The following is a 9,826-nucleotide window of genomic DNA, read 5'->3' on the forward strand; positions in this document are numbered from 1 at the left end:
AATCGTAACCAGCTTGGTATGAAAAGAAGTAACATCCAACGAACCTTGGTAGATATTGCGCAATTGCTGCTTGATTCGAAACTTCTGAGGTGCGTTGTTTTGCTGGAATCGCTTGGCAACATTTAGCCAGATATCACGAGAACTCTTGATGAACAAAACACTGGAAGCAATATCAGGAGAGTGAGTTAATCAACCAAGATTTAACCATCACATTATTTCGTGACCAAAGCTTGTAGTCTGCGTGAGACTCTACAGGTTTAGGCAATGTTCCATCCACGAAACAGAGCTTATTGCGGCCTTCAAGCGCCATCAACATGGATTGATTCCAGGTGTTGTAATTCTGAGGACCGACAAGATGATCAGACACCAAAACAAGATGCGTCTGATCACCGGGGCCAAGATAAAAGTGGCTATCGACGTTGACGGAAGAGTTCATTGTCGAAGCCGAATCTGAAGTCATTTTCCCAGATTTTCAGAAACAAAATCGAAGGAATTGACAAAAAAATGATCGGTGAAATCGAAAGAAATCAAGATGAAATGACGATCAATCGATGCAGAATGAGTAAAATCTCTGATACCATATCATGAACGCAAGTTCTGTGCTGAGAAAATGAGAGAAAATGAGAGAAAGTGGAAAGAAACTTCTGAATTCGTTAATCTGTTCTGTTACATGCTCTGTCCATATATAACTTTACAATCTGTACACGTGTCATAACCGCTCTAACGGAAATCGTTATTTACAGTCTAATAGTGGACACCTACGTGACGTCTGTTTGAATGAACCTCACTCTCTTTTCTAGTCTTGCTTCATCTGGCTTTAGGAACTTACTAAAGAGCTAATACATTGATCATGTTGAAATTGTGTTGTAGGTGCGTGTTAATCTTTGGTGCGAGACATCTTGGTGGCTCATATGAAAACATTCAGGTTTGTGATGTCTAGGTTTGTGATGTCTACAGCTTCGTATGTGCGTCTTCAGCTTCAGCAACGTATATGTGTGTGTCTTCTTATGGTTTTTGAACTTATTTTGATACTCGGATCAGATCTGGATTTGTATGATTATAAGGACTGATTATGTGGTTTTGTGAAAATTCAGGTCCAAATTTATATGTTTGGATGACATTGGATCAAATTTGTATGATTTTGACATGATTTTTCGTTTATGAAATTCGATTATATAAGTTACAGGTTCAGTTTTTGGATTTGCCCAAAATGGGTTCAGATCCCGCGGGGACCCGGCTCTTTGCTGTGGGTATCCAAGCTTCGGGTACATGAGTCTTGCGAGATCGAGTGCGAGTCTTCTGAAACGTGATGAGTCCGAGATCGAGTGTGGGTACCCTAAAAATTACCGGTACCCACCCAGGCCCAGCCTCAGCTTCCTGTTCGAAGCATGATGAGGAGCGTGAAGAAAGTCAAGATGAAGAATCTGAATTAGAAGAGCTTCATTGTCAAGTTGATGCTGGCGAAGTAGAGGATTGCGACAATGATGACAAAGAGAAGCGTACCACTAAACGAATTTGTGACAAGCAATCTCCGTGGGACTTTGCAACTTATTCGAGCTCTGTGGGGAAGAATACGCATGTCGCCACGCCACTTCCGTCGACGGCAAGATCTCTAAAGTTTGCCAGCAACTTTCACTTCCATTCCCTGCGGACAACGAAGACATCGCCTCAGATTCTGAGCCCGATAAACAAGTGCATCTGATTCTGTGGCTAGAATTCACTATAGTTTGAGTTTCAAGATATTGAATGGTGATTTGGGTTTTCATCGAGCAGGAAGAATGATAATCTGAGGACGACGAAACAGGTCAGCTGAACAGAGAAGATGTTAGTGCCGAGCCATTCTTCGCTCCTGTAGAAGGAGTTTCTTATCATGCAAATTCTTTTATGGAGCTGAATCTCTCCCGCCCAATACTTCGAGCTAGTGAAGCTCTGGGGTATGATAAACCTACCCCCATTCAGGTCCGTTTTCTTCCCGTATGAATTTTGCTTTTATCTCTTTCGCGTTTTGATTTGTATCGATAGTGTTGCATTCATAGGCAGCATGCATACCTTTGGAACTTACTGGGCGTGATATTTGTGCGAGCGCCATCACTGGATCAGGGAAGGTATGCTGTGATTAATTTGTCGGTACTATTATTATATAAGTTTCTTCAAATATCTTTCCTTGGTTCACCATATGACTTGAGCTTCTCTTGGCTTTTAGACTGCTGCGTTTGCACTACCTACTCTAAAAAGGCTAGTATTTTGTCCTAAAAGGGTTGCCACAACGAGAGTTCTTACTCTTACCCCTACTAGGGAATTGGCCGTCCAGTAAGTACACTTGTTTCCATGTTCTACACTTCATCTTTGTACAAATGCCAGTAGTTTGAATCCTTTTGGTTTGGTTTTATATGTTGCTGGTGATTCTCTTCTTAGTATTATTGTCAAGTATTATGGTATTACTAACAATGTAGTCCGTTTTATTTCTTACCGTGTTGTAGGAAGATACACAGTATGATTCAGAAACTTTATCAGTTTATGGATATCAAATGCGGGTTGATTGTAAGAGGGCTTTCAGTGAAGGTATGTATGTATGTTGTCTCTCCTAATTTGCAAATTTGTACAAATCCTTCATGTCTTTAACTGAAATTATATCAAATTATCTAATATTGTCAAATTTTAACTTTTGTGAGGACTAATTTTCGTGTCTATCTTGTAGCGATGTTCACCGGGTAGGTAGAACAGCTAAGGCTGGAAGGGAAGGATCTGCGGTTACATTTGTGACTGACAGTGACCGACCTCTTTTGAAAGTCATAGTGAGTGATCCTGAAACATTTCCAGGTCCATCTTCCCCCAATCTTCTTCTCCTGCTGGTTTTGGCATTTTATCTGAATTCGTTTCTTCGGCTATCAGGCAAAAAGGTTGAGTCATACCTGAGCAATCAATCACTAAGTGGTATCAGATAATCGAGCAAATGGAAGATCAAGTTTCTGTCGTTCTTCAAGAAGAGAGGTATTAGTCAAACGTCTCAAACCCATCGACTATTTAATTCTTCCTTTTGGGCAATTTTTTCTTCCAAATTCATTAGGGCTTTGTCATATATTGCACGTAGGGGTGGGCACGGGCGGACATCCGCGAGTTTCAGGGTATCCGGCTTCGGGCTTCGTATCCACGGGTTCTGTTAAAAGACTATCTCGATCTCGTTCTCGCGTAAGTCAGATATCTGGATATCCGGTCTGAACTCGAATATCCGGATCTGTCAGTTTTTTTGTTTCCACGCCAAAATTATAACCTGAATATGTATTTTGCTCACAAATTATTAAAAAAAAAACAATATGAACTTGGATACAAGGCTCATTCAAATAAAACGAAATCCACAAATCTTTTTCATAAACTATTCTAAAAAATTCAGAAAGAGATATGAAGAAGTAAAATCAACACAAAATTTCAATAAGTAAAACCATCATAAAAATTTGAAGAAGAAAAGACAACCAATACTATCTAACTAAAATCAATAGAAAAAATTACAAATAAAAAATCCTTAATGGTGGAAGAACAAAAAAACATATATCCTTACCTTTTTGATGGAAACAAGATGGACAAGCTCAAAAATAAAGGGATTCAAAAGAAAGCGTAGTAAAATCAAGAGAGAAAGAAAAACACAAGAGAGCGGCACAAAGGGGATAAGAAAAAAAATGGACGTGAAATATTAGGGTTGGGTAGGGTAGAAAGTGAAGTTAAAGTTATTTTTGTATATATTTTTAATGCAGGGGTATTTTGGTCTTTGTAAGTTTGCCCGGATATCCGTCCTTTTTATTTTAAAACCCGTCTTGAACACGCGGATCGGATTTTTCATCTCGTCTTATCTCGTACTCGATCTCGTTTTGTGCTTTCATTCTCAGTCCCATAATCTTTTCTTTTTTCCTCCATTACTAAAATCAGGAAAATCAGGAATACGTATCGCGTCACGTGGATATGGTGGCTTGAGTATTATGTATTGTTAGACCACCAATTCACAAGACATACGCAAGAAGAGGCCCAAGGAGAAAGGAAAACTCTGAGTCAACACAGAGAGTTTGGTGGTAAGTCCGCACTTGGAGGTGTACGTGGAGGTGTACGTATCTCGAACTCATGTACAGGATCTCCGGACTCCTTAAGTGCGGACTTACGACGATAAAATCTTCGGGTTCTATCATGTATCTCAAGGATATGATACATCATAACCGGGGTGAGTTGGTTTGGTTTGATATCATCTTTCAGGGGAAAGATAAGAATAAGAGCGAGAAGGGAATAGCGATGGTAGAAGTTGGTTATAGGAGAGGAAAGGGAGCGCCCCCGCCAAGAAACAGAGGAGATGAAACAAGTGTTCCACTTCCAGAGCGAGAAGAAATCCCGCAACTCTTTTAAGAGCAAATCTCGGTGAGTATTTATAAGGTAAAGGAGGGGGTAATAAGTTTCGTCAAATTTAAATTAGAAAGGGAAATGACGTTATCGTAAACAAACATTACATTATGCAACAACTCATAACGAAAAAGGCTCAAGGCTTGACTCCTTATTACCTAATCATATCACCCATTCATTACACACCACTACTTCACATCCCACATCAACATCATCAAACACTACCATCTAGAAGCTTCCATACGACGGCACGTGACTTGCACATGGCCTGCAACGGAGTCGCTTTCGGCATGGTGGTCCCTTTGCCTTCCACCATCTCCACCTCTTCGTCGCCAATCCTCTCCCACTCGAAACACTGAATCAGAGACCCCAAAGCCAAGGCCACGAGCCTCTGAGCCAGCCCGGCTCCAGGGCAAGCCCTCCGTCCTAGCCCGAATGGCATCAGCTTCTGAGTCTCCTTTCCCTTCTCGAACCTCTCCGGTTCGAAACCAGCAGGGGCTTCCCACAACTTGGGATCTCTGTGTATGGCCCATGCATTTACCAACAAGATCGTGCCCCGTGGCATGTCGTAGCCGGCGACCGTGCAATCCTCGGACGCCATGTGTGGAAGCAGCATGGGAGCTGCTGGGTAAAGACGTAATGTTTCGGACACGATGCTCTGTAGATACGGAAGATCAGAGATGTCCGGTTCGTCTATTAACCGGTCTAAACCGACTTTATTGTCGATTTCGTTTCTCGCCTTCTTCAGCTTCTCCGGATGGTTCAATAGATTCGTCAACGCCCACTCTAACGTAACTGCTGACGTGTCGGTCCCCGCTAGTATCAGTACCTGTCGTTAATACATGGAGTTCATCAATAATTTGCATTTTACCATGAAACAAACAAAACAAAAAAAAAAATTGTACTTACGAGCATAATCCCTTTGATGATTTGGTCGGTGTAATAATCAGGTTGGGATTGTTGAAGAGCGAGCAAGTGATCGATCACAGTGTCACCCTTCTCCTTCTGGACCCGTTTTTCGTGGATCAATCCCTGCAAGAACTCGTCGACCCTTCCCGCCAGCTTCTTGACACGTGTCTCGTAATCGGTGACCCAACGGAGGACGGGGAAATAGTCGGCGGCGTTACCTGCTCCGCCGCTGGCGATGACGTCGGAGAGAAGAATTCTGACGCGCTTGGCCTCCTTGTCGTCCTCCACTCCGTCGCCGTAGTATCTCTTTCCGGCCACCATTCTGATGACGTTGTTGAACGTCAAATCCCCCAGCAACGATTTCATCTCCACCTTCGTGAATCCCTGTTTTACGAATTATAATTTTTTTAGGGTTATATATGTGAGGTACGTGTAAAAGAAGATGAGAAGAAGGCGAACGTACGTGTAAAGAGTTGTGGGAGAGGCGCATTATGAGGCGACGGATCTCGTCCCGACGGATGGACAAGAAGCCATTGATCCGGTGAGAAGAGAAAATCTCGACGGCGCCGATGCGGCGGAGGTTTCGCCAGTGGTCTCCGTAAGCAGCACCGACCATGGTGGTGGAGTTGTAGCCGACGTGTTTCCCGAGGATGAGCTCCGGCCGGTTCGCTAGAACGACGTCGTTCTTGGTGAAGCATTCCTCGGCAACGGAATGGGACGAGACGACGTAGACGAGGCGGTTGCCGAGGCGGAGGGAGAACACCGGAGCTCCGCCGAGGGATTCCGATAGGCGGAGGAAAGTGCGGTGGAGCGGCAGCTTCAGGAGGTGGAGGTGTCCGATCACCGGCAGAGATTTGGCCGGAGACGGCGGGAGATTCAGCTTCGGCCTCCTCCTCGGAAAGAAGACGGTCACGAGAGAGAGGAAGAGGATAAGGAGAGAGAGGATCAGTGACTGAGCTTCCATTATTCTCTACGGAGATTGATGTTGTCAGAGAGAATGTGTGTATCTTCTTTGGGATGAAATCAGTGGACATGGGTCGTTGCCCTTTTTATATTGTTTGATAGAGAATACTCGTGAAGACAGATGACGAAAGCGATGCGGTCATTTCAATTCTTGGATTTTCTTTGTCTCGGCATTTGGACAGCAACGTGTGTCTTCACGAGATTAGAAACACAATCTCGCATGCAAAATGCCTTGACGCAATTAAATAAATGCGTCCGGGGATTTCCTTTTTCCTTTTTAATATAAAGCCTTGCCAAAGGGGTATTTCATTTTTTAAAAATAAAAAAAAATATAAAGCCTTATTGACTGAATTTTGATGGACTAATGAAATGGTAATTGATTACATGTTCTAAACCTTTTGGTTGAGTGAAAAACATATACCAACTTAATTTGGACCGTTCAACTAACCATCATATTCATACAAATTATAATAGAACATTATGATACGTATTATTAGATCGCGTACGTAATTATCATAGTGCAAAAGCTCCTCCTCTTCTTCGCCGTTATAAATATCAGGAATTATGAAAATATTTTTATTTGTTAAATAGAATTATGAAAATATGATATAAATTTGTTAACTATATTTTTATTTTAAAAAATTAAACTTTTAAATTATATTAATCCTCCGTCATTTTTAAAAATATATACAAGATTTATAGATACGCTTTTGCAGACTAAGCTTTTGATAACACAATACTTTCTATCTTTGGTGATGTCTCTCTCGTGACACAACCCACCAAAATTGACAAAAAAAAAAAAAGACTATCGACTTATTCTTAAAAAATTTCAGCCAAAATAATTTCAAATGCTAACACAGATTTTGGATGATTTTTTTTAATTAAAGAATGTCGGTTATTTTTAGGTTAAACATGATAGATTCGATTTAACATCTGAGCTCCAGAGTCTACACCGACATAACTTTCGTGCCTTCGACAAGACAGCCAAAGATATGCACGTTTTTTTATGACGTCACTGGAGGAACGTCGCTTTTGGTGTCTTACGTCCTTGCATATGTCATTGTAATTTATGACTCCATCTTCCTTTTAATTCTATCGGATACAGAGACCAGCACTCAACACGGAAATTAAAAAGACAAAAAGGTGTGTGTGTTATTATAATATTAGAATATTTTCTGTTAAAAATAATTGTGAATTTGTTATGTGTATATATATAGATATAGAGATATATATATAGTTGCGTGTGTGTGAGAGAGAGCAAGACAGAATTTATAAAGTGGATATAGTAAGAAGGGTTTTGGATTCAAATTCGTTTGATAAAGATTTCGAAGTTTAAAGGATGAAAATAATTGAATTAGGTGAAACTATTAAAAGGGTATCTTTGCTATAATAATGAAATTAAGCCATTTGATCTTCTCGATTGTTAATTTTTAGTGACATGCAAGTGTCCTTTCAGTTGCGTAGGCAATGAAGTTCAAACCCTTTACGTAACGAGGAGTGGCCATCAAGACATGTATTAATATATACATATAATATATAGTATAATGCATATATAGTTCAGTGTGTATTGTCTTTTTATGTTAAAGCACGACTGAGATCGGCTTATCCATCCGCATTCAGTAGCAAAGGGATATACTTTCAGTTTGGGCCGACATTTAGGTTTGTCTTTATAGACAGATGACGTCAGATCTTACTGCCCGAACCGACCAGCTCTCTCTGGTTCCATGTCTAACTTTCACCATATCCACTGCCATTACTTTCTTGGATCTCTCTTTCATATATATACATATATATACATATATATATATATATATATTGTAATTTTGTAAAATCTTTGTGAGTTAAGTTTTAAAAGGTCTAAAAGTCCTAAAAGATTGGGATAAGTGGTCATGGGTTCGAATCCTATCTTGAGAATAGAATTATCATTCCGGTCAAATTTTTACCGCTTAATGCATTGATCTAGTGATAAGTGGAGATTAATCTTGAATATACAAAGTTTAAAGGTATCAACTCATAATTAAAGTGGGTTCAGAATTATCTCGTGGTCTAACAAAAATAAGTCCAAAAGTCCCAATAGTCTCATGATGGGGCAAAAAAGAAAAAGAAAAAGAGGGGAAATCAGATATTAATATACCAATTAGATCGTAGATTAATTACCGGTCCGGTTAGGAAGTTGTATATGGATATAGAAAAACTAATGGGCTAACAAAGGGACAGCCTGGCCCAAATAATCTAGCAGATAAGGTTATGACATTTGGGCAGTCCAGGCCCAAATCAAATAACAGGTGTATATATGCATGGAGTCATGTCTGAAATGCAGTTGGAATTAGATCCAGGAAGAAGATGTACAAAACAAAACGACATATCTCAAGATAAAGTCAACGAGTGTAGTTGCCGCAATTACGAAATACAAGGGCCTTTGTAAAATCTGTGGAGTCCGTCATCATTTTGATCACAAGACTTCGGTATATCAATTCGATATTACATCATTAGCTATTCAAACGAAAGACTTTGAACAAATCATATATATATAAACACGCGTATATACCAATGATTGCCAAGTTATTTGATAGTATTCAAGATTTCTTTTTTGTAATCATTTAAATACAAGAAAATGCGATGAGCTTTGTCATATGTGGCCGATAAATTAGGTTAAATTTCAAAAGATTGAAACGAATATGTCCGAAGCCAATGTTCTATAAATAATAGAGCTTGCACATCGTTGACTCGTTATCTCGAACGAATCAGTCTCAACAGGGACAACATGAAGCGAGAATGGATCTTTTCAATGTGTGAACCGTAAAAGAAAAGAATTTAAAAATAAAAAAATAAATTCCACGAAATTGGAAAATAATGTCCACAAATACACAGATGCCAATGTGATTATTCTTTTTTTTTTTATTTCTTGACATGACAACAGCAAAAAAAAATTCGAATTGGTTGCAGCATCGATTATCATTTCTCGAACAAGCACGTATCGTGTGATAGATATTGCATATTATATTTTACATAATTTTTTTAAAATAATATTTAATGGGTATTAGTGGAGGATCGTATTCCGGGGACGAAGATAACACACAGCCCATAAATTGACCGTTTATCTAATTTAAATTTTAATGCCATTTAACGGTTTGGTTTAAATAGACTGTGAGAAATGAAAAATATGCATTAGCTTTATGTTTTTGTATTTTAAACACGTAAATATTTAATTACGAATTGTTTCAAAAGTGAATTTGTACCATAAGATAGCGAGGATGATACAGATATATACATATACATATACACACACAAAAACCGTAGCTACATTTATTTATAATTAAGAACGCGCGAGGAAATATCAAATGGACCGCGTTTTATCATATATAATATACTATTTAGCCAAGAGTCGGTGTTGGACCAAAGATAATATTGTTACATAATCTATATATACATATTCGTTTCTCACACACTGTTGATATTTGGATATTTTTTTTGTTAAAAATTGATATTTGGATATTCTAAGACTGCTTTGTGGTCTTCCTCTAGTAAAATCACTTGCTGCTTTTAAAATAATAAAAAGTAACCCCCCCCCCCC

General features: G+C 39.3%; 1 protein-coding gene and 1 long non-coding RNA gene across 3 annotated transcripts; both read right to left on the bottom strand.

Moving 5' to 3' along the window:
• Nucleotides 1–1,509: 1,509 nt before the first annotated feature.
• Nucleotides 1,510–3,686, bottom strand: LOC104807606. 2 transcript variants are annotated; one of them, XR_770829.1, is made up of 4 exons: nucleotides 3,557–3,686; nucleotides 3,014–3,271; nucleotides 2,779–2,912; nucleotides 1,510–1,645 (listed from the first exon to the last, which is right to left on the bottom strand). It is a non-coding gene; the product is annotated as an uncharacterized LOC104807606 (long non-coding RNA). The 2 variants fall into 2 exon arrangements; XR_770828.2 differs by lacking the exon at nucleotides 1,510–1,645 and having other exon boundaries at nucleotides 2,639–2,912.
• A 747-nt stretch (nucleotides 3,687–4,433) lies between these two features.
• Nucleotides 4,434–6,319, bottom strand: LOC104807607 (cytochrome P450 81D11-like). Its single transcript, XM_010532968.2, has 3 exons — nucleotides 5,753–6,319; nucleotides 5,290–5,673; nucleotides 4,434–5,209 (listed from the first exon to the last, which is right to left on the bottom strand). Exons 1-3 carry the CDS (start codon nucleotides 6,251–6,253, stop codon nucleotides 4,595–4,597), a joined length of 1,500 nt encoding a protein of 499 aa, XP_010531270.1. The 5' UTR covers nucleotides 6,254–6,319; the 3' UTR covers nucleotides 4,434–4,594.
• Between the last annotated feature and the right edge of the window lie 3,507 nt (nucleotides 6,320–9,826).

The sequence above is a fragment of the Tarenaya hassleriana genome, unplaced genomic scaffold (assembly GCF_000463585.1).
Source record: "Tarenaya hassleriana unplaced genomic scaffold, ASM46358v1 Cleome13, whole genome shotgun sequence".
NCBI classification, from domain to species: Eukaryota; Viridiplantae; Streptophyta; class Magnoliopsida; order Brassicales; family Cleomaceae; genus Tarenaya; species Tarenaya hassleriana.